We start from the raw sequence: 23,539 nt of genomic DNA on the forward strand, positions 1-23,539 counted from the left end.
GAATGCTCAAACACTGGAAGTTTTTAAGAAGAGATTTGTCTAAAATGGTATAGGGTTTCCTGCCTAAGCAGGGGGTTGGACTAGAAGACTCCAAGGTTCCTTCCAATTATTCTGTTCTGTTCTGTTCTGTTCTGTTCTGTTCTGTTCTGTTCTGTTCTGTTCTGTTCTGTTCTATTCTATTCTATTCTATTCTATTCTATTCTATTCTATTCTATTCTATTCTATTCTATTCTATTCTGATAAACCCCTCCTTAGATCACACATGAACAAAAACAGAAGCACGTTTAGACCTGCAAGGTTTTGTTTCTAAAGCTTTACAATAAAGGTAACAGTGATGTACATGGTATTTTTTTTCTTAGCCTGGTCTACTTGGAAGGGCTGCCACTTCTATAGCATTTTGTCCAAAATAAAATATACAACCCATTCCCAAGTTGCTGTTTATTGAGAAGCAACCCCTATTATAGTGCATGCCCCAAAGCTACTGGGGCATGCAAGCAGCTTTGCTGGCTTGTGTTTTGGTCCTTTATCACTATTACTAGTTATTATACTCATTTTGGCCACTTTCATTCGTTTAGGCCACTTTCACGTAAGTTTTAGAAAAGGGTTCAGAGATGACCAGGAGAAATGCGGTTATTTTTCTTGGTCTTTTGACACAGAATCAAGGGAACAGGAAATTGACCAACTTCTATTAAGACAATAGATCAGTCAATGACTTTAATTACGGAAGCCCAGAAGTGGGAGTTCAACTCCTAGAAAACATCCGCTTGAAAATCTATCCTAGATTAAGCATTTCTTGGGAGAAAGGAAACAGTATGTAGATGGTCTAATTTCACCCAATATTTATATTCGTATCCATGTATTATTTAGCAGGAAGATATAATAAAAACTTACTCTTTCGTGACTTGCTTTAACTCTTCTCTCTTCTCTCTTTCAACTTCATTCAATCTCTTCAGGTCTAGAACTTCCACTTTCAGTTGTGATTCCTGATCCATGAATTTTTCTATTTTAGCTTCTGAAAGGCCAAGCTTCTCCTCCACGTCTTGAACGGACTGTCTCATCACTAAAATGGCTGAATCTTTATCTTTCACCGTTTGCTCTAAAGAAACTATTCTGACATCTTTTGTCCTACACTGTTCCAAGAAGTCCTCATTTGTTTTTATTCTCTCAACTGCTCTATTTTCCTCTTCCTTACATTTTTCAGCATAAAAAGCATTTTTCTGCTCTAGGTCCCTCAGCTGATTAAGGAGGGATGTCTTCTCCTGTGCAAACACATCTCTCTGACTTACAGTTTCGCTCAGTTTCAACTTCAGCTGAGAATTCTCTTTATCGGCCTCGGACGTTTTCCTCTGTAACCGTTCAACCTGTTGCATGAGGTCTGCAATGCAACTGCTTTTTTGAGATGAGGCATTAATCATCTGCTGGCTTATTTTCCAGATGCCTTCAATGCTACAATGGAATGAGCTCTTTTGATCAGCATTAATAATACGACTTGGCAAAGGCTCGTCTCTTGACAAGTCAATATCTACCACAGGGCAATGTGACCCTAACCTGTTCAATAAACCCAATTCTGCTTCAAGTGTCTTTACCTGTGATTTTTCTTCTACAGTGATTTGGCTATCTCTTATTTTTTGAAGCAGAATCTGAATTTTCTCCTCCTGACTCTTATTTCTCTCTTTCAGCATAGCTAATTCAAGTGTTGCCTGCTCTTGAATTGTCTGCTGTTGCTGGAGCTCCCTATTCAAGCCAGAAACTCTTTCCTTTTCTAAAGAAAGAGCTTGAGACAATCTAGCAATTTCACTGGAAAATCCCTCCTTCTCGTTTTCCTCTTTTTCTAATTTTTCTCTGAGTGAGGCCCCCTGAACTTCTAGCATTTTAATTTTTTCCTCCAAGGCCACCATGTCTCCCTTTTCCTTCAAAGGGCTGGGTTGTGTTTCATCAGCTTTCTCTGAGACTATGGCATCTTTAGAACTGTGGTGAATGAATCCTACAAAAATTAAAAAGATGAATTTTATTCAACTGTCAACTGCCAACATATTTGTAACAACCTTTTTAAAAAATTGCCCCATGAATAAAGGATCTGAAAATGGTATTTTAGAGATCATTTTTAGTTCCTTGTTTCCTTCAAATCAATTTTTGGAAAACCAGACAGCTGACTTGCCTTACATGTCTAGTCAAGTCTAGTCTATTAACTATCCTTGGGCAACTATTTAAAAAATTGACACTGTTGTGCATTCTAGCTTATCTGCAGTGATAGCACTGCTTGAGGCAGAAGTCTAAGTGAATATACAGTTTAGACACCATAAAACTTCCTGAAGTCTTTATTTCCTTATTTGTTGCTGTCAAAGAAATAAAACATTATATAGTTATTTGATTTTTACATAAAGAGTCGTGGTGGCGGCACAGTGATTAGAATGCAGTACTGCAGGCTCACTGCCAGGAGTTCAATCCTGAATGGCTCAAGGTTGACTCAGCCTTCCGTCCTTCTGAGGTCAGTAAAATGAGGACCCAGATTGTTGGGTGCAATATGTTGACTCTGTAAACCGCTTAGAGAAGTCTGTAAAAGCACTATGAAGCGGTATATACCAGTAAGACTAAGTGTTGTTGCTATTTTTATCTTACTGTAATATACTTTCAAATATATTGTGTTCTCTATAACTTTGGGGGGCGGGGAATTTTATAAAACATTCTACTGGGTTTGCAATTACATTAATAAAAACATTAGCTGCAAAAAATAGCAACTTTAAATCTCTACAGACCAAATGTTAATAGCATAAATTGCAAAAAGGAATCTGTAGTGTTTTTATATAGCAGGGCAATATTGACCCACCAAAAAAATTTCTTCCTACTCAAGGAGAATAATGTGGATAGCCATTCTAGAATAGAATAGAATATAATTTTTTATTGGGCAAGTGTGATTGGACACACAAGGAATTTGTCTTGGTGCATATGCTCTCAGTGTACATAAAGGAAAAGATACATTCATCAAGAATCATAAGGTACAACACTTAATGATAGTCATAGGGTACAAATAAGCAATCAGGAAACAATATCGATATAAATCATAAAGTCCGAAGTAATCACTAGTAATTGAAACCTGAAATTGCTAGTCCAGATATAGCCAAATGGTATTTAGCACACATCTGAAAAGGAATGATGAAGAAAAACATACAAAGGCACATACACACACACAACCATTAGATTGTATTCAATGACAAAATAGAGGGACAAATGTAAGTCTTTCCCCATAACCTTTGTGCTTTCAAAAGATTGATATAGGTAGTCCTTGACTTACAACAGTTCATTTAGTGACCATTCAAAGTTATAACATCTCTGAAAAAAATGATTTATGACCGTTTTTCACACTTAATGACCATTGCAGCATCCCCATGGTCACGTGATCAAAATTCAGATGCTTGGCAACTGATTCATATTTACAACGGTTGCAGTGTCCCGGGGGTGGGGGTGGGAGGCATGCGATTCCCTTTTGCGACCTTCTGACAAGCAAAGTCAATGGGGAAAACCAGATTCACTTAACAACGGTGTCACTAACTTAACAGCTGCAGTGAGTCACTTAGCAATGGTGGCAAGAAAAGTCGTAAAACGGGGCAAAACTCACTTAACAAATGTTTCACTTAGCAACAGAAATTTTGTGCTCAATGTATGTTGAGTCCTTATCATAAGTTCTTGCTTTAGGATTTTTGACACTCTAGACTATCATCTACATGATAGTCTAGAGTAGACCAGTGATTTTCAATCTTTACAAATGTAAGATGTGTGGACTTCAATTCCCAGAATTCCCCAGCCAGTAATAGCTACAGATTTAGGGACTTAAAGTCCATACAACGTATAGTTGCTAAAGTTGAGAAGCACTGATCCAGATAAATGGGGCAGAGATTAGTCAATTCATATACTTGGCATGTACTACAAAGTAATAGGTCTTATTCTGGTGACCTTTAAAGATTCTCTAACAATGATTTTTTTTTGGGGGGGCTGTATGAATTCCAAACCAAAAACATTAACTACCATGTAAATTGCTAACTGGGGGGAAAAAATGGGAAGAATAATTCAGATGGAAAAGATGCAGGATTCTTGCACAGCAAGCCAGCTCTCTTACTAAAGGAAGCATAACGTTTTTAATAGACTCACAAAGATAGGATCTTGGAATTTCCATTGACTAAGTTCATTAGGAGAATCAAAATTACATGCATATGCACAGAGACACACACTTGAGTAGACCCAGCAGATTCACAAAACAGAAGATGGATCACGACATCAATTTGATGAGAATCACACATATATATTTTTGTCTTTTAATGACCCCGTAATCCCTTGCATCGGGGTGGAGTCGGGGCAACTGAATGGAGCAGTGTTTACTGGCCGGATGCCCTTCCTATCGCCAATGCGGAGTCTGCTGCAGATATTTTCTCATTGTGCCCAGAGAGAGAAATATCAGCCACTACCTAGGATTGAACTCAGTCTCCTGATTGTGAGTCGAGAGCTCCACCTCTAGGCCACTGCACCACTCTGATGAGAAACGCACATACTACATGGAAAAGGCGATGTTCCATTTAAAATTGTTTATTTCTGATTTTTACAAAATAAAAATAATAAGAGTTCATGCAAGATGCACATCTGATGTGACAGCCGTCTTCTGGTTTTCAATATTTAATTCTGTACTTTATTAACTTTTCATTTTGATATACAAGTAATTTTTGACCTCAGCAGCCTTTAGGAATATGCAGAAGAGGAAGTGATACCTTGCTTTGAAGGGGGGCCTTCTTCATCCCTTTCTAAATATCGTTTCCTTCTTGAGCCAACGCTTTTCTCCTTGGATTCACTGCCGTTTTCCTCCTCCATCTGCTGTTTTATAGTTGCAATGGCGATCTCCTGCATTAAAATAAAGAAGCCAATATTTTAAGGTCAGAATCATTAACAATTCACCTGCTTTGCCATTTCTAGTTTAAATGAGTCCTACAATAAAGAAGATAAATAGGATTTTTCCCCCTATTGCTACTCACGGACACTGGAATGTAGCATTCCAAACAATGTTTGTCAAGATCACTTATTTTAGATACTCTGCTAAGTTTCACTAACTCCTTACACCTTGGGCGATGAGGTGGCTCAGCAGTTCAGACACTGGACTTGTCGGCTGGAAAGCAAACAGCCCATGTTCGAGACTTAAGCACCGCACGACAGGGTGAACTCCCATTTTCACTCCAGCTCCTGCCAACCTAGCAGTTTGAAAGCATGCAAATGCAACTAGATAAATAGGTACCACTTTGGTGAGTAGGTAACAGCATAACAGCACTCCTTGATGTCATGCTGGCCACATGACTGCAGAAATATCTTTGTACAGCGCTGGCTCAACAGCCTTGAAATGGAGATAAACACTGCCCCCTATGGCCAGCAATGATTAGTGCAGTAAAATTTGCAGGGCCTCCTTTACCTTACCTTATCTTTGGTAGGGTCACCAAAACTATTATTTCTGCATAGAATATTAGTGACACTAATGGATATAGGGACTGAGTAAGTATGATAACTTCTTAGTAATTTGGCAATTGCTCCCTTCCAATACCATAAGAATGTTAGTGCTCTCATCTCAAACTTGATGCGGACAAATAAGAAAAAAAGAACACTTTATTCCCTAGATTGCTCCCTGTTGTGATGCATAGGATCAGATAACTTTTATAGGATCTTATGTGGAAAATAAAAACAGAGTTGGCTGTGGGATCGAGTGTCCCTACGCTCCTATAATGGGTCCCACACAGTGGATCTATATATAACCTCACCTCTCTTCTATAATTCTTTGTCTTTTCATTATCATAAAATATTTTCCTTCAGATTTTATTCATAAAACATAAACACTGTTTCCAATTATCTACTTTGAGGAGCAGGCTCAACTTTAGATAACTGCTTTACATGGTAACACCAAAGATAAACAGAAAGACTGTTCTTCAAAACAGCGGTCACCAACTGGTGGTTCGTGGACCATTGGTGGTCCGCAAGAACATTTTGGTGGTCCGCAGAAAAATTATTTGCATTTTTTTTATATTGCACTAAATCAGGGGTCCTCAAACGACGGCCCCTGGGCCAGATACATGCAATGAACATTTGTGTTGCTGCAGAGAGTCTCCCCCTTCGGAATCTTTTTGTGTGGGTTGGAGGGAGGCAGAAATTCCGACTCGGGGTCTGCTTCAGCCTCCTGGTGTGGGGCTTTGGGTGAAAGCTGGAGGGAAGTGCTGCTGGTGTCAAGGAGCTGGAGGGCCTCGTTCCAGTGGGACTGAATCATGGCCTGGAAATGGCTGACCATCTCAGCCCGCTGAGCCTCCAGGCACCGCTACCTGGCCTTGCATTCGTGCAGGTCTTCCCTCTGCTTGGAAAGCCTATGCTCATAGTCCTGAGTGAGGTGCTTCTGCTAAGCCTCCTTCTCGGACAGATCCAATTTGAACTGAGCTGTTTTACGAACTCTTTCTCGTGGTGGCTGCTTAGCTCCAATAACTGCTTCCTGTTGGGGTCCTAAGGAGCCCGGGTAGGGAGGTGAGGAGTAGCTGGGAGGAGAGGGGTGAGTAGAGGCTGGTGAGGCACCCTTCAATGTGACATCAAGTTGGCCATCGAGTTGGCCAGGCCCACCCAGTCACATGACCACCCAGCTACACCCACCCAGCCGGTCATTAGGCAGATCAAATTAGTGGTCCATGGGATTTAAAATTATGAATGTAGTGGTCCCTGAGGTCCGAAAGGTTGGGGACCCCTGCTTCAAAAGGTATGAGACCTCTCCCTCTCATGGAAGTTGCTCTTTGAAGGTTTAAATCATGTATGCCGGCGGTTCTCGCACCTTTTCTTCACCATGGACCCCCTTTCAATACCTTTTATGGCCACAGATCCCCAAGACCTAACCACCGATGTATGCTATTAGAATGAAATCAAGAGAACATCGACTTGCCTGGGAAAACATTTCTAGGTGTGATCATCAGCCTGTCTCCACACTTCCCACGCTGCTTAAGAAGTTGCTCCCTAAAGCTCCTTATGTTTTAGGAACAGCTTGTATAATGACATGAAAAATGAGGACGCCTACAACAGGGTTTTCTTCCTACACAAGGCTGTGTGCCTTTTTGAATGAGGCCTTAGTTTGGATCATTTTGTTATTGCTTTTAAATCTCTGTACCTCAACGCACATATTTCAATGGGACTGTCTGTCAGGAGCTGCTTCATTGAATTCTTTTAAGTTGTAGTTTGAATCATACTAGTGATAGTATCTATCTGGCTTCTTTGATTTTTTTTTTTCAAACTTCAGGGTTTTCTTCATTGACTCTGGCCTTTATGTACCAAAACTATTTAAGCTTTAGCTTGATTATTACGGCTTCCAATTAACTCTCTGGATTTATTTCATCCAGTACTGATTTAATTAGATTCTATCTAGTCGAAGGTATTCTGAGCAATCTTCACCAGCACAATTCCAAAGCATCAATTTTTTTTCTTCATTACTTTTTTCCTGATGGCTCAGTTGCACAGCTGTACATTACAATTGGGAAAGCCATGACATAAGCAATGTGTAACTTTGGGGACATTCAATTTCTCGGCACATTAATTGTCAGAGATGCCACCTCACGGTCTGACATTAATATTTTGACCATGTTTCTTGCTGATTTTCCCCCAAAACAAATTGTAAGCCGTGCCCTGCTGGATCAGACCCCTGGGCCATCTAGTCCAGCACTCTTTCACACAGTGGGCCAATCAACCCCACAAAGAAACCCAGTTAGTCTTCTAGCAGGTGGCCTTCAGAGGTGGTCACACTGCCATCAAGGCTAAGAGTCACTGATCCCCCTGACCTCCACGAATTGATCCAACTCTTTTCTGAAGCCAGCCAAACTAGTAGCAAGCACCACATTTCATGGTAAGCATCTCTCTAACTTCACCTTCAGGCACAGTTTTTCTTTCATTTGATTTTTTTTTTTCATTTCAGGCTTTTGTTGTTGGTTTCAACTTAAATGATGCCACATATTTCAATCCAAAGTTCTTCAGGCACTTGACTTGCCAAATCAAAGCCATTAAAGCAATTATTTGTGCCTGCCAAAAATAAAGGAATACTGCTGAAGTAATATCTTCTTGGTCAAGTGACTTCGTGTCCTTTAGTTTCAGTTATAACCTATAGAGGTTGTATCCGTCAACTCTCAAAAGGACTCTAGCTGAAGCCATATTTTTTCTTGCTTCTTTCTTAGTTGCCATGCTTATCGGGGTGGGGGTGGGGTGGGGACTTATGGAATGTAGAATGTTTTCCTCCAATGTGCCAGACATAACAACGATAAGGCTCCGAGAACGAAGGCCAGATCAACGTGCCCTAGCAACAGCAGGAGGGAGCGCTAAGAAGTTAATCACTTGCATGGTGGACTAACATGACCCGTGACACCAAGGGGGATGGGCAGTATCTATTCTTTAATTATACCAAAGCTCGGGAATTACCATATTTTTCAGAGTATAAGACGCATCTTAGTTTTGGAGGAGGATATTAGGAGAAAAAAAATCTGCCTACCAGGTATTCATCTGGCTAGCGTCCTTAGTCTGGTCAGCTTCAGCACATTAGTTTGCTGGTTTTGAGCGTGCGCAAGTGCTTTTTATCAGCTTCTAAAGCACAGCTTCTAAAGCACAGCTGATTATCGGAGAGAGAAGCAATGAGAAAAGCAGGGAAACAGAAGATGGCTTCATTCACTAGTGCCTCGTTAGGGCTGAAAAAAAGCTTCTAAAGCACAACTGATTGTCAGAGGGAGCAGCAATGAGAAAGCAGGCAAAGCGGAAGATTCACTCGCTAGCACCTCTTTAGGGCTGAAAAAAGTTTCGAAAAAGCTAAATTCGGCGTTTAAGATGCACCCAAAATTTCAGCCTCTTTTAGGGGGAGGGGGAGTGCATCTTATATTCCGAAAAATACGGTATTCAGTGTTGGTTTCACATTTGACCATGCCAATATGATATGCCCAATAAACAAGATTTTTGGGGAAGCCACGGCCTCAGTCTTTAATTGATTGGTAGCATTACTTGGAACCAAGATAGTATCGGGGGCTCTAACTTTGACACCTTTTTTTGTTAATGATGCCTAGTCTATAGTCTGATGCTTCTTTGAGGTGAAGCGGTACATTGAAGTCTGTCTCAGTTTGCTGGCTCCCAGAATATCAATCTAAAATATTGACATTTCTACCCTGACATCAAATTTGTTGTGGCACATGGATCTGATGTTTCATTTACCAATGGTGTGCATTTGTATCTTTACAGCATCAGTCTTTCCTTTTGGTATGGCCATGTAAACTGACATTTCAACATTGCTCCATCTACAACATAAATGCTCATACTTGGTCTTTGCTTTTTCTCAGTGGCTTTTTGAATACTTTCTGATCTGGAGGGCTCATCTTCTAATCTCATGATGATATCTTAACTGTAAAGTGTCCATTTGGTTTTGGCACACTACTGGAGGGAGTTGGGATTTCCCTCTTCCACAGATCATATTTAGTCTAATCCTTCTTTGTCATGCCTATGGATGACTCCATATTCTGATAAACACTGTTAATGGTGTAGCTCCTTGAGTTACTGAAGAAAATAAGTCTCTTCATCATTATCATTTTCCCCAAAGGAGGATTTATCATAAGGGTGCATGCAAGCTCCCAGTCACATGGCCATTATTAAGGCATTCCTTAAGGTTAATCTGTGAGAAGATGGATAAAGTATTGTTTCTGCTTATGATACAATGGCAATGATCAAGGGGCTGGAACTGAAGAGGCTTTGTTTCATTTTGCAGATGATTTTATAATGTAGAAAAGCCTATTTGGTCAGAGCAATCTTTGGTTTCACTGAATTAGAAAATCTACAAAGAATGAAGCTGACACCCTCAAACTTAAGTCAATTGTGCATCATCTCAGAGCTGTGGTGATGCAGTGGTTAGAATGCAGTACTGCAGGCTATTTCTATTGACTGCCGGCTGCCAGCAAAATCTCACCAGGCTCAAGATTGACTCAGCCTTCCATCCTTCCGAGGTGGGTAAAATGAGACCCCAGATTGTTGGGGGCAACATGTTGACTCTGTAAACTGCTTAGAGGGCTATAAAGCACTGCGAAATGGTATATAAGTCTAAGTGCTACTGCTAAGTGCTATCTCAAGAGCCGGGATGGGATGTATAGACTGCCTCTAGGAGAGCAGACATTTTTTTGTTACATCCAACAGCAAGTCAAACATTACTTTTCTCCCTGCAGTTACATTCCTTACAGGCAAAAAAAAAATCCGCAGGAAACCAAGTAGTAAAAGTAGGTATTCGTCCGCCTCAAGTTGCATACCTTTCAAGAAAATAAACAGCAGGCCCTCTTTGCTTTATCATACACTATCTTCAAAAGTCTTTGTCTTAATAGATTGGAAGCGCAGAGGCTGACTTTTACAAAGAAAATAAAATTCCAAAAGTTGTCTTTGGAGCTCAATTCTAACTGACTTTTGGATTACCTCTAAAAGCTTAGCAAATCTTGACCTTGGCATTAACAGGTGACACAGCTGTGTCATGATCAGGGAGACAGATGAAATACTCACAGAATCTTTTATGGTAGCTTCTAAGTGACCAACCAGAATTTGTAGCTGACTTATTTCTTTGTCCTTTTGTTGCACAGCTTGGCTCAGCTCCTGAATGTGTTTGTTCTGTAGAGCCATTTTCTTAAAAAGAAAGAGAAAAAACCTTGAGAAGAGATGTGTCTGCGCACAGTTGGCAACTTCCAACAAAATATCGTCTCAAGCTGGGTTGTGCTAGCTTCATTAAGTCCTGGTTTAGGAAGTTACAGAAGATTGTCCCAGATCCTCTCCAGATGATCCCTGATGTGAGTTGGAGTTTCCTCCTCAGTTTGAAAGTCTATTTCTCTACAGACCCCTCACATCCTGGACATAAATTGTTTCAACTGCTACCCTCAAAAAGACGCTATAGGGCACTGCACTCCAAAACAACTAGACACAAGGACAGTTTTTTCCCGAATGCCATCACTCTGCTTAACAACTAATTCCCACAACACTGTCAAATAATTTACTAAGACTGTATTACTATTATTCTTCTCTTCCTTACTAATATCTATCTCTTCTCACTTATTATTATAACATGTGCTTTGTATCTTTCAATTTATATTGTTTTTACTTGTTTCCTAGTACAATTTGATAGCTTATTAGTAACCTTGACTATCACTAAGTGTTGTATCTTTTTATTCTTGATGAATGTATTTTATTCTTCTTATGTACACTGAGAGCATATACACCTAAGACAAATTCCTGTGTGTCCAATCACACTTGGCCAATAAAGAATCTTATCCTATCCTATCCTATCCTATCCTATCCTATCCTATCCTATCCTATCCTATCCTATCCTATCCTATCCTATCCTATCCTATCCTCTGTATGCCAATATTCACTGACAAAGTGCCTTCTAAAAACAATTTTTCATTAATGATTTTTCTGAGCTTTTTCTTTTTCTTTTTTTTTTTTTGGCAGGGGTGGGAATGCTGTGGGTGGATGTGAGAAAGAAAGTGAAAGCGATTTTATTGTCTCCCCATTTTTCTCTCTATGGCCCCATCTACTTTTCTTGTTGTGCTTTTTGGGACAAAAGAGGCTACCTTATTTGTTCCTGATTTGAATGTAATGAACAATCTTTACCTCAGTAGCATCTTGAAGGACTTTAGTAGATTCACTCAGTTTATCTTCTTGCATTACCGCTGCTGGAATGTAAGCAGTTTTTAAAATATTTTTTAAGTACCATGAGAAGAATTACTTTGTTTAGAAAACATTTTTTTAATGAAATTTCTTGATACCTTTACTTTTTGTCTTTTTGGTAAATTGGATAACATCCATGTAACATTCAGTACTACTCAATTAAATTGGTTAGGAAATAACTATCTAATCCGCTATTAATGAACAAGCAATCATTTCTGTAGCTTCTTTATAAACAAACCCTTAAGGTAAGTAAAATTATTAACTGGTCAAATGGCAAAGCATTTCCTGCCACACGGCTAGACTCCCCTGTAATTAAAAATCTATTTTTCATTTTTTAATTAAACCCAAAGGATATAATTATACTAGTGCTTATGTTTAACATATCTTTAATATTCATCACTGGTTCATTTTTATTTTCAAACAATGAAGAAATAGACTTAATCTACATAGTGATTTATAGAGCGCTTTTATTGAGTTTTAGAGTTCCTTTGGACCTGGAACCAAATTCATTTCCAGGCCTTGATAGTACGTACAGGCAGTCCTCAATATATGATTACAATAGAGTCCAAAATTTCTGTTGCTAAGTAAGACATTTTTTAAGTGAGTTTTGCCCCATTTTACAACCCTTCTTGCCACAGTTATTAAGTGAATCACTGCAGTAGTTAAGTTAGTAACCCAGTTGTTAAGTGAATTTGGCTTCCCCATTGACTTTGCTTCTCAGAAGGCTGCAAAAGGTCCCTCAGGACGCTGCAACCGTCATAAATAAGAGTCAGTTGCCAAGCGTTTGCATTTTTATCACATGACCATGGGGATGTTGCAACAGCCGTAAATGTGAGAAATGGACATAAATCACTTTTTTCAGTGTCGTTGTAACTTCAAACGGTCACTAAATGAATTTTTGTAAGTTGAGGACTACCAGTACGTATTTTTCAGAGTATAAGACGCACCTTAGTTTTTGGGGAGGAAAATAGGAAAAAAAAAATCTGCCTACCAGGTATTCATCTGGCTAGCGTCCTTAATCTGGTCAGCTTCAGCACATTAGTTTGCTGTTTTTTATCCTCTGCTTGGGGATAAAAAAACAGCTTCTAAAGCACAACTGATCTTTGGAGAGAGAAGCAATGAGACAAGCAGGCAAACCACGGAGAGCTAGCGCCTCGTTGGGGCTGAAAAAAAGCTTCACAGCTGAGAGTTGGAGGGAGCAGGCAAAGAAGGGAAGCGGAGATTGCTAACGGCACCTTAGGGTTGAAAAAAAGTTTCAAAAAAGCTACATTCGGAGTATAAGACGCATCCAAATTTTCAGCCTCTTTTAGGAGGGAAAAAGTGTGTCTTATACTCTGAAAAATACGGTACTGAGGAACGCTAATTTCCCTTTTAAATTGCTAAAAATTAAAGACAAGCTGAAATCACTCCCTCCACACGCATTCCTGGCATGCAAAACTGGCTGCATGCTCCTTCAGATTGCAGCCAATACAAGTAGTCCTCGACTTACAACAGTTCATTTAGTGACCATTCGAAGTTACAACAGCACTGGAAAAAAGTTTACTTATGACCATTTTTCACACTTGGGACCGTTGCAGCATCCTCATGGTCATGTGATTTACATTCGGATGCTTGACAACTGATTCACATTTATGACGGTTGCAGTGTCCCAGGGTTATGTGATTCACCTTTTGCGACCTTCTGACAAGCAAAAGTCAAGCGAGATTCACTTAACCGCCACGTTATTAATTCAACAAGCGCAGTGATTCATTTAACAAATGTGACAAGAAAAGTCATCAAAATAGGGGAAAAACTCACTTTTAAAAAATTATCACTTAGCAACATAAATTCCGGGCTCCATTGTGGACTACCTGTAGTTTTATTGGTTTTTTTTTTTTTTTTTTTTTGCTCTTTGTGTACCTTCATTCCGGCTAAAAAGGTCCTCTCGAGCGTGGGCGAGCTCCGCTGTAATGTCAGCCAATTGCTTTTCAAGTCGCTCAATGGTCAGTTGTGGTTCTTCTAAAGCATCAAGCATGCCAAACGCCACTTCTGCCTGTTGTTTAATATCAGCAACGTTCTGCTGCAGTGACCCCACCATACTGGGAAGGTCAGCCACGCTTCCAGGTTCTCCATCTTCACTTCCCTTCTTGCAAAAAAAAAAAAAAACCCTCAACAACAAAAGACATTTAAAAGCGGGAAGGAAAATAAAGAGGGGTACATAAAACATGCAACTACGTTGAAAGTCTCAGAAGCGCAAATTAACGGCATTATTGAAAAACTCCCAATCTATCTGGGAAAGGGAAAAAAAAGGAAGAAAGGAGAACAGGCCTAGGTTCAGAAATCAAAATTAAGCCATGGCTTGGTTCAAGCATTGCTCGCTGAGAAGAAGCCGAAGATGGCAGCTTCATTGGCCGTATCTCAAAGCTGACAGGCTGACCTAGCAGGAAGAGGTAAATACAGGAAATCCTCGTTTAACGACGTTACTTGAGGCTAGCAACTTTGTCGCTAAACGAGGTGGTTGTAAATCCTGATGTCACATGGCCATGCCAATTTACAGCAGCAGACTCGGCAATTTGTTGCGGTACTTGAGCGAACACGATGTGCTTAAAACACGATGTCACGTAATCCTCATTTCCCATGCACTTTGCCAGTCAGAACCCGAAAGGAAGGTTGCAAATGCCCATCACATGACCACTGCTACCGTCGCAATTGTGAGCCGGTTGCCAAAATCATCGTCGTGCGACCATGAGAATTCTGCATCCTCAAGGACCCACTGTGGCCTTGAGGGTGTTCAGTGCTGTCTTAATTTTGAATCGATCTCTGAACAAGGGGTCATTAGCTGAGGGACTACCTGTTAACACAATTGCTTACGTTTGCTGGAACAAAACTTACCGCTTTTTCGTCTTTTTTTAGCGTCTCTTCTGCTCCTCCTTTGCCATCTGGGAGTGCGATACAGTCCTTCACCAGGTCCTTGTAAATGTTCATCCGCTCTTCACACGTGGTCGCCATTATTTCTTCTTTATAGCTAAAGAACTTCCTTAATGGATCAGGAAGAGAAATAATTCATAGATTTCTTAGAAACAAATCATACCAATCGCACTATACCATTAATTTATGTAAACATAGGATTTTAATTGATGAACGAGGGTTCCAGTATCACACCATCCAATTTGCAGTATGTCTCATACAATCAAATCAAATCAAATCAAATCAAATTTTCCTTATAAACTTCCTATTTCTCCATAAATAGGGTAGAGCAGCAGTCCCCCAATCTTTGGGGCTTGGTGGCCTGACCAGGGGCGGGAGAGGGGGGCAGAGGGGAACCGGGCCACACAAGCAGTGGGCCAGTGTGCGTGCAGCTCAACTTACGTGAACACTAGGCCGGCGCACCTGTGCATGTACATGGCCCCGTGGCAACTAGGCCATGGCCCGGTAGTGGGCTGTAGCCAGGGGGATTGGAGACCCCTGGGCTAGAGAATATATCAGGACATTTCATCTGCCGGATGCCATTTTATGTAATTACATAATCAAAATCTATTACACATTTGGTCCATTTTGTTAAGTACAAGTTTATAATGAGAATGCTATTTATCAGTAGTATACAAGTAAACAACTTTTAAGTGGCAATCTTAAATGTTGAGAAGTATCTAAAACCTTTTTCCAATCCTTGTTTTATCTAAACATTCACAAGGAATAGCTCCATCACTGTTAAGTAATTTGCTGTCTGATTTAAGCAGCCTGATCTTGACAAACTCTGAAACAATATGCACGCACCTTTGTTGTATACTAGAAAATATCCTAAAACTCCCCAGATGTACAAAAAACCCCACCAGAAGACTTACTTGAGGTCACTCTCTTTTGCTCTGAAGTACTGGAAACATTCTTGAGTAACTTCTTCACGAATTTTTAGCTCCATGTACAGTTTAGCTTTCTTTTCCTCTATCAACTTATTCTTCAATTCTTCTATTATATCAAGTAACTTCTAAACAGGAGAACCAGGAATAAATATTATGAGACTTTGTATGTTATGACATGCAAGGTGAGCTTCTGTAGACTTGATGCTATACTCTAGTAATCCTGTCTCTTAGGCAAAAGATGCAGTACAGAATAAGGCAGTCTTCTAGGAAAGATGGACCGCTTCCTAACTCACAGTACAGCCCATATTATCAACATATTACATTCACGGTACAACCCATATTATCAACAGACGTCTCCTGTATAGCTATTCCCCATTTTCTTCTTTACCCATTACAGGTAGTCCTCGGCTTACGACAATTGAGCCCAAAATTTTTGTTGCTAAGTGAAACGTCTGCTTAGTTAATTTTGCCCCATTTTATGACCATTTGTGCCACAGTTGTTAAGTGAATTGCTTAACAACTGCAACAGTTACAAGTGTGAAAAACTGTCATAAGTCACTTTTTTCAGTGCTGTTGTAACTCTGAATGGTCACTAAATGAATAGTTGTAAGTCGAGGATTACCTGTATTATTGATTTAATGTTTCATTCAGGAAATGCCTGTAGTTATCTAACCCTGCAAGAAAGCTTACGTTGGAGGAAGCTGCCTCTTTTCTCCAAGAAAACATGAATGGGTAAAGACAGCCAAATTGCGCTTCCCACACTTCCTCTTGAGTCATATAGCAAAGAGGCACCTGGAGGTGGCTTACAGGCATATAAATTGGGTATCCACGCAGCATCCTACACTGGGTTGCATCCTATTAACATCCCTGGCTCATCTATGGATTGCTAACAATTTAATTGTGAAGCCACCCACTTTAGGACCGGACCTAGTCAAGCTAGAGTAGGAAACTGGGGTCATGCAAGCCAACACTGAATGACGGAATCTTGCAAGCTTGAATGTGCTTCTCCCCCCCCCACTTTATTTTTGTGATAATGAGGGAGGGCCTTATTTGAGATGCTTTCTCGGATACAGTTCTGGCCTAAGTTCTGATTTCTTTTATCCGAGCAGAGTTTTGGTAGTGGCTCTTTCGCTTGGTCTTCAAGGTCATTGGTTCTGACCATTACAGGCAACAATAATTTGCTCAGCACCTAGGCAATCCTGCTGCTTTCCTTCTACAGCAGGGGTGTTAAACTGGATTTCTTGGAGGGCCAGATCAGCACTGTAGTTGTCCTCCGTGAGACGGCCAGGTGGGGGGAAGGAGACGGGACGGCCGGCCTCCTGCAGCATCCTGCTGGCCAAAAGGGGCGTGGGGAGCCCACGAGCGGCCCTGTTTTCACTAGCAGAGGCACCGTGCGCTGGTCCTTTGCTATTTCCAGGCCAGCTCCATGGGCCAGATCTGAGCATCCTTGAGTTTGGCACCCCTGTTCTACAGCATTTCTTTCTAAACTAAAGAACAGGCACTCCAAAAAGACAAATCGGCTGGAATCTCTCAGGATCTGGTTAAAAAATCCAAGATAACAGCCACAATGTGCAATCGAAGCTCATAAAGAAACAGGTGCAGCTTTGATTATACTATCGCAGCCACCACATTGACTTGTTCAATTGCAACCCATGGATACAAAATACACATTACAAAAAAGATATTGAGACTTTGGAAAAAGTGCAAGAAGAGCAACTAAAACGATTAAAGGCCTGGAGATTAAAACATATGAAGGGTGGTTGCAGGACTTGGGTTTGGCTAGTCTAGAGACTGGGGGGGGGGGGGTTGGGGGGGACATGATAGCAGTATTCTTGTATTTGAGAGGTTGCCACAAAGAGGAGGGGGGGTCAACTTATTTACCAAAGCACCTGAGGGCAGGACAAGAAACAATGGATGGAAACTAATCAAGGAGAGAAACAACCTGGAATTAAGGAGAAACTTCCTGACAATGAGGACAATTAAGCAGCGGAACAACTTGGTCTTTAAGAAGAGACTGGACAGTCACTTATCTGAAATGGTGTAGGGTCTCCTGCTTGACAGGGGGTTGGACTAGAAGACCTCCAAGATCCCTTCCAGTTCTATTCAGATGGATGGATACCCCTCTAACTTACTTTCTGCCGGACTCCCTTTTATGTCTAAATTCATTTCTAAAAGCAGCCTGATTTATGATATTCTTTAATTTGCTATCTAACAGGATGGCTTTTATGACATTTTTATATTTCATTTTATTTTTATTTTCGTTGTCAAATTAGAGCGTTGGAAATCAACTTTGAATATAGGTTGTTGTAGAAAAGCAAGCTACAGATATGCAGGATAAACACAAGCTAGATTTGCTTTCAGATATAAAATTCTGCTTTTTGGTTGCTAGGCAAAGGCCCCTTTGAGTCCAGCTCAGTTCCTGTTACTGCCATGGAAGGAACTTGGCTAATAAAGGGAACTATATTAAGCAAGCAGATGATGCAGGCAGAACAAGAGCAAGGTAACCTCAAAGAAAATGTCTTTAATCTTCGAAGTTGGCATAACCACTTTATACCTAAATTAAACAGAACTGGTCCTCATCGACAGCTAAACAGACTGCCTATACTGAATGCATGTAACAATGCAATCTTCTGTAGCTATTGATTATTGATTAGACAAATATTAGTTAAATGTAGTTTATGTTGGAGATATATTGATTTTATTAAATGCCTTTTCTCTTTCTGGAGAAGTGCTCAATGTTTGTCCGTCCCCGTCTCCCCACCCCTCATAATATACCTCGTTGACTCTACTCCCCCTTGTTGGTTGTTCCACTTGGGGTATCTCCCAACATTATTCAGCTACTTCTGTGTAATTTTCTGAGCAAAAATTGACATCAATTTTTCCAGATTTATTTTTTTTGTAATCTTCTCAGTCTAGTCAATGTCCCATATTCTTACTAAATCAGCCAAGGCCAGGATATGACTTTGTTGTTTGAAGGTAATCTATCTTCTTCGCTAGACTGCAAAGAAACGATGTGAAAGGAAGCAGGGTCCATCCATCAATCCTGATAAAATACCCACTCTTAATGAACTGCATTAATTCTAACAGGAACTGATGCACAAGCTTCCTTTCTTCTTCTTCTTCTTCACTACCCCATCCTAATTTTTTATTTTCAATTTATATATTTTTATTTTTCAATTTATATACTGCCCTTCTCCCTGAGGACTCAGGGCGGTGCACAGCCAGAATTAAGAACATGAAATACAAATATTAAAAACAATTAAAATATATATAAATTTGGCCCAAAATTTTAAAATCACAAACCAATTAAAACATTTTAAAAATTTAAAAATTTCTTCCTAAGCCAGCCCGGCTTGCTGGAAAAAGTGGGTTTTAAGGTCACGGCGGAAGGCACTGAGGTCTTGGATTCTCCTTATCTCTGGGGGCAACTGATTCCAGAGGGTAGGTGCCCCCACAGAGAAGGCTCTCCCCTTGGGGGTCACCAGCCTACATTGTTTGGCTGATGGCACCCTGAGGAGGCCCTCTCTGTGGGAGCGCACGGGTCAATGGGAGGTCGTTGGTAGCAGCAGGCGGTCTCGAAGATAGCTAGGCTCTATCTATCTATAGGCCCTATTTTAATTTGCCTTGATGCTATCCATGCTCATTAGAGTGTCTTTTTGGTTGAAGATTGGGACACATGGACACCAGCAGAAGACATACCGTACCTGATATTCTTCTTTTTTGATAATGATATCACTATCTTCACCTTCAAGTTGACTTTCCATCTCATTGGTTGGGTCAGCTTCCTCCTGGTTTTCTTTGGTACCTTCTTCCACCAGCTCTTCTTCATCTTCCATCACATCTTCCAGGGTCCCCTCCCAAAATATAGTTGCTCTTTTCGTGGGTAAATGGACACCATCATCAAGGATACTTTCGGATTCTGATTTGAAGGACAGCTGGTCAACTCTCTCTACTTGGGGAGACTCAGGATCCAGCACAATGACCTATTCAAAGTGGACGTCACAAAATGTGTTTAAAGCCACAATTAACGGAATTGTTTTAGCATTTATGAATATTTTATCCTCATCTTTATCCATTCCCCGCCCCAAAATCATAACTGTTATAGATGCTCACTGCATATGTAAAAAAAAAAAGAAAAAACTCTCCAAAGACACTACAGGTAGTCCTCAACTTATGACCACAATTGAGCCCAAAAATTCTGTTGCTAAGTAAGACATCCGTTAAGTGAATGTTGCTCCATTTTATGAATTTTCTTGCCACATTTGTTAAGTGAATCGCTGTAGTTGTTAAGTTACTACAGGGTTGTGAGGTGAATCTGGCTTCCCCCTTGACTTTGCTTGTCAGAGGGTTGCAAAAGGTGATCACATGACCCCAGGACACTGCAACCGTCATAAATATGAGTCGGTTGCCAAGCACTTGAATTTTCATTATGTGACCACGGGGATACCGCAAGTGTGAAAAACGGTCATAAGTCACTTTTTTCAGTGCGGTTGTAACTTTGAACAGTCACTAAATGAACTGTTGTAAATTCAGGACTGCCCGTACAGTATTTCCACCATATTCCTGTAGGAAAGAAGAAACAGAACGAAACGGAACCTAGCTGCAAAAGCAATATGATTTACGACCATATTGCTTCTTATATATGCGGATGTAATCAGTTTTTGAAATATCGTGAAGATTACACATCCTTGTTTGTTAGATCCATAGCCCTACCTTTCATTTGAGAGTCATTCAAGAGATCCTCATGTCTAACTATCCTCACAAGAATCCGGTGGGGTAAGGAGATTATCCTAAAGTGACCCAGGAAGCTTCCATTGCTGAGGGTGGACTTCAATCTGTTTTGTTCTGGATTTACTTCAGTGGTGAAATGTTTCAAAGTCTGCTACTGGTTTGCTGTTGCGCGTGTGTGTGGTGCACACCAAATGCGCACCACAGGCACTACCGCACAGTGCTGAAAAAGGAGGCTTTTCTAAGGTAAGTAGAACAGCGAAGGGTGGGGAACAGCTATGTCGCGCGATTTAGATTCGCTACAAAGCAGGATTTCCTGCTTTCTAGCGAATAAAAATCACGCGGCACAGCTGATCGTCAGAAATACTGGTTCATCTGAACAGATAGCATTTTTTTTACTACTGGTTCACCCCGATTTACTTCAACACTTGTTTACCACTACCCGGCACTGACCTTTCTACATTTTAAACTGCTAATTAGCACATCTGAGAGATGAAGACAGAGGTAAGGAGGGAGACTTCTGTAATTTTCATTTGAGAATTGCTCTCAAATGAACTAGTTGTTTCCCAGAGGCAGCAACAGATTCATTAAGTATCTGTTAGCTCTAAAAGGAAGGGGAAAAAAACTAGTTTAAACTGCAGTGCAGACCTACTGAAAAATTTTGACTACTTTGCGCTACTGTGAACAAATGAACAGTGGCTTCATTCTTGTCTCCAGTAAAGCTTCTCATCTAGCCAAATCGTACCTCAGAAGCTTCTGTCAAAACTAGCCTAATACTGAATGAAGTTTTAAGTACAGGTCATCCTCGACTTACAACCACAATGAAGCTCCTGCATTTATGTTGCTAAGTGAGAAATTTGTGGAGTTTTGCCCCGTTTTATGATTTTTCTTGTTACCGTTGTTAAGTGAATCACTGCAGCTGTTAAATTAGTAACATGGTTGTGAAGTGAATCTGGCTTCCCTGTTGACTTGGCTTGTCAGAAGGTCGCAAAAGGTGTTCGCATGACCCTGGGACACTGCAACCGTCCTAAATATGAACCAGTTGTCAAGCATCTGAATGTAAATCACATGACCATGGAGATATTGCAATGGTCGTAAGTGTGAAAAATGGTCCTAAGTCACTTTTTTCACTGCTGTTATAACTTCAAATGGTCATTAAACGAGAGCTGTTGTAAATCGAGGACTACCTGTATCCAGAAAGCTGAGATTTATGATCAAATCTCGGTATGAAGTCTGACAACCTGAAAGTTTTGTAACCCAGTAATTTTGTCACAGGCATTCGTTCCCAGCCACTAATCTTTGGCACACATTTACCTTTTGAGCAATTGCAGAGAACTTGAGCACATTGAGAGTTTCATCGTACGCAGAGGGACTCTGGCTGACATTAACTATCATGCAAACTTTTCCTTTCCCGCTGAAGAAACCTTGGAAGAAGTGAGTGAGCTTGCTTTCCCGAAAAGGAATGTGCTGTTGCAGCCTGGAATGAAGCACGAGAATATTTTTTTTAACATTGCAGCAAGGTTTAAAACATATAGAAAGTTAGCTGCAAACTTTTACTTAAAAAATAAGTGCAAAACTTATCCCTACTTATAGGCTTAGGGTTCATCCAACTTTGGTTCTAATGAAATACATGTTTCCTGGTTAAACAAGCAAAAACTAAACTTGAATTCATAAAAGAAAATGAAGATAAATGGTGGACAAAGACAATGGATGGAGTTCTTTCTAAGCAGCTATCCCAGAGTTAAGAGGCTGTGCAGGTAGATGGTGACTGAAACAAGCTTTGTCTGCTATTTTTAATTTAAGATTATTTACTGTATTTTTCGGAGTATAAGACGCACCAGAGTATAAGACGCAGCTTAGTTTTTGGGGAGGAAAATAGGGGGGGAAAACTGCCTACCAGGTATTCATCTGGTTAGCGTCCTTAGTCTAGTCAGCTTCAACACATTAGTTTGCTGGTTTTTTATTCCTTGCTTAGGGATAAAAAACAGCTTCTAAGGCACAGCTGAGAGGAAGCAGCAATGAGAAAAGCAGGCAAAGCACAGGAGGTGAGGGGAGAGATCGCTTCACTGGCTAGCGCCTCGTTAAAACACAGCAGAGAGTCAAGGGAGCAGGCAAAGCTGGGAAGATCGCTCGCTAGTGCCTCTTTAGGGCTGAAAAAAAGCTTCGAAAAAGCTACATTTGGAGTATAAGACGCACCTGAATTTTCAGCCTCTTTTAGGGAAGAAAAACTCCTTAAAATACGTTAGTTTATTGTTAAAGTGGTTTTAAAGCTTGCTACATCAACATAGAGAACTAGCAAGAAGAAAAATAGTCCAAACACACGTAGCCCTGCTATTTAACTTTCAAAATCAAAAGATTACATCTGCTTGGAAACTGTTTTTCTGATAAATAAGAGACCAATAATCTTGCCACAATTAACAAAAGAGTATCTCTAGAAAATCAATATAGAACAGGGGTGGGCAACTATGGCCCTTTTATGACTGGTGGACTTCAACTCCCAGAATTCCTGAGCCAGCCATGCTAGCTCAGGAATTCTGGGAATTGAAGTCCACCAGTCATAAAAGGACCATAGCTGCCCACCTCTGACATAGAAGGAAGATCTTGTGGAAAGGCTGCAGAGGCCTACGGTCAACTAAGATCTGGAAAACAGGTAATCTTTCGACATTTACAGCAAAGGTCAACAACTTTTGAAAAAAATTATTCAAATGATTTAATGACAAGGATTGCAGAGTGGAGAAATCATTACATCAGACAAGACAGAGACTGTTGTTTGTTCCAAAGTAAATTCAGGAAGAGGCGTGACAGTTTTAAGACTTCATGCCTTTCATAACAGAATTTTATTTTCCTGGATAAGCAGACATTGCAACTTTGAACCTCAAAACATATGGTCCTCAGCCTACAATCACAATTGTTAAGTGAAGTGGGCCCAATTTTACAACTTTTTGCCACAGTTGTTAAGCGAATTACTGCAGCTGTTAAGTGATTCAAGTGATTGTTAAATGAATCCAGCTTCCCCCATTGACTTTGCTTGTTTGTTGCAAGCTGGCTGGAAAGGTCACAAATGGTAACCACATGACCCCAGGAAATGGCAACCATTATAAATATATACCAGTTGCCATATGCCCAAATTTTGATCCTGTGACCAGGGGTTTGTTGCCGCAATTGTAAGCGTGAAGACCGGCCTCACTAAATGGGGAACGCATAATTTCTATATTTTTTATAGTCAGAAAGAAAATTAAGAGAAGTCAGGAAGAAGG

General features: G+C 40.4%; 1 protein-coding gene across 5 annotated transcripts in view; it reads right to left on the minus strand.

Moving 5' to 3' along the window:
* The window catches only part of KIF20B (kinesin family member 20B), a 66,583-nt gene that overhangs the window by 29,993 nt on the left and 13,051 nt on the right, over positions 1 to 23,539 (minus strand). For 3 of the 5 annotated variants that reach the window (XM_087871730.1, XM_034430374.3, XM_087871728.1), the window contains exons 12-20: positions 21,597 to 21,759; positions 19,259 to 19,537; positions 15,540 to 15,679; positions 14,590 to 14,734; positions 13,618 to 13,843; positions 11,662 to 11,723; positions 10,561 to 10,680; positions 4,758 to 4,887; positions 892 to 1,984 (exon numbers count right to left, since the gene is read on the minus strand). In XM_087871730.1, coding sequence (XP_087727856.1) covers positions 892 to 1,984; positions 4,758 to 4,887; positions 10,561 to 10,680; positions 11,662 to 11,723; positions 13,618 to 13,843; positions 14,590 to 14,734; positions 15,540 to 15,679; positions 19,259 to 19,537; positions 21,597 to 21,759 — 2,358 coding nt within the window. The remainder of the gene's footprint in view (positions 1 to 891; positions 1,985 to 4,757; positions 4,888 to 10,560; positions 10,681 to 11,661; positions 11,724 to 13,617; positions 13,844 to 14,589; positions 14,735 to 15,539; positions 15,680 to 19,258; positions 19,538 to 21,596; positions 21,760 to 23,539) is intronic. The other 2 variants (XM_034430375.3, XM_087871729.1) reach the window with 1 other exon arrangement.

This window comes from Pantherophis guttatus, chromosome 6 (genome assembly GCF_059756535.1).
Source record: "Pantherophis guttatus breed Tessera chromosome 6, ASM5975653v1, whole genome shotgun sequence".
Classification (NCBI taxonomy): Eukaryota; Metazoa; Chordata; class Lepidosauria; order Squamata; family Colubridae; genus Pantherophis; species Pantherophis guttatus.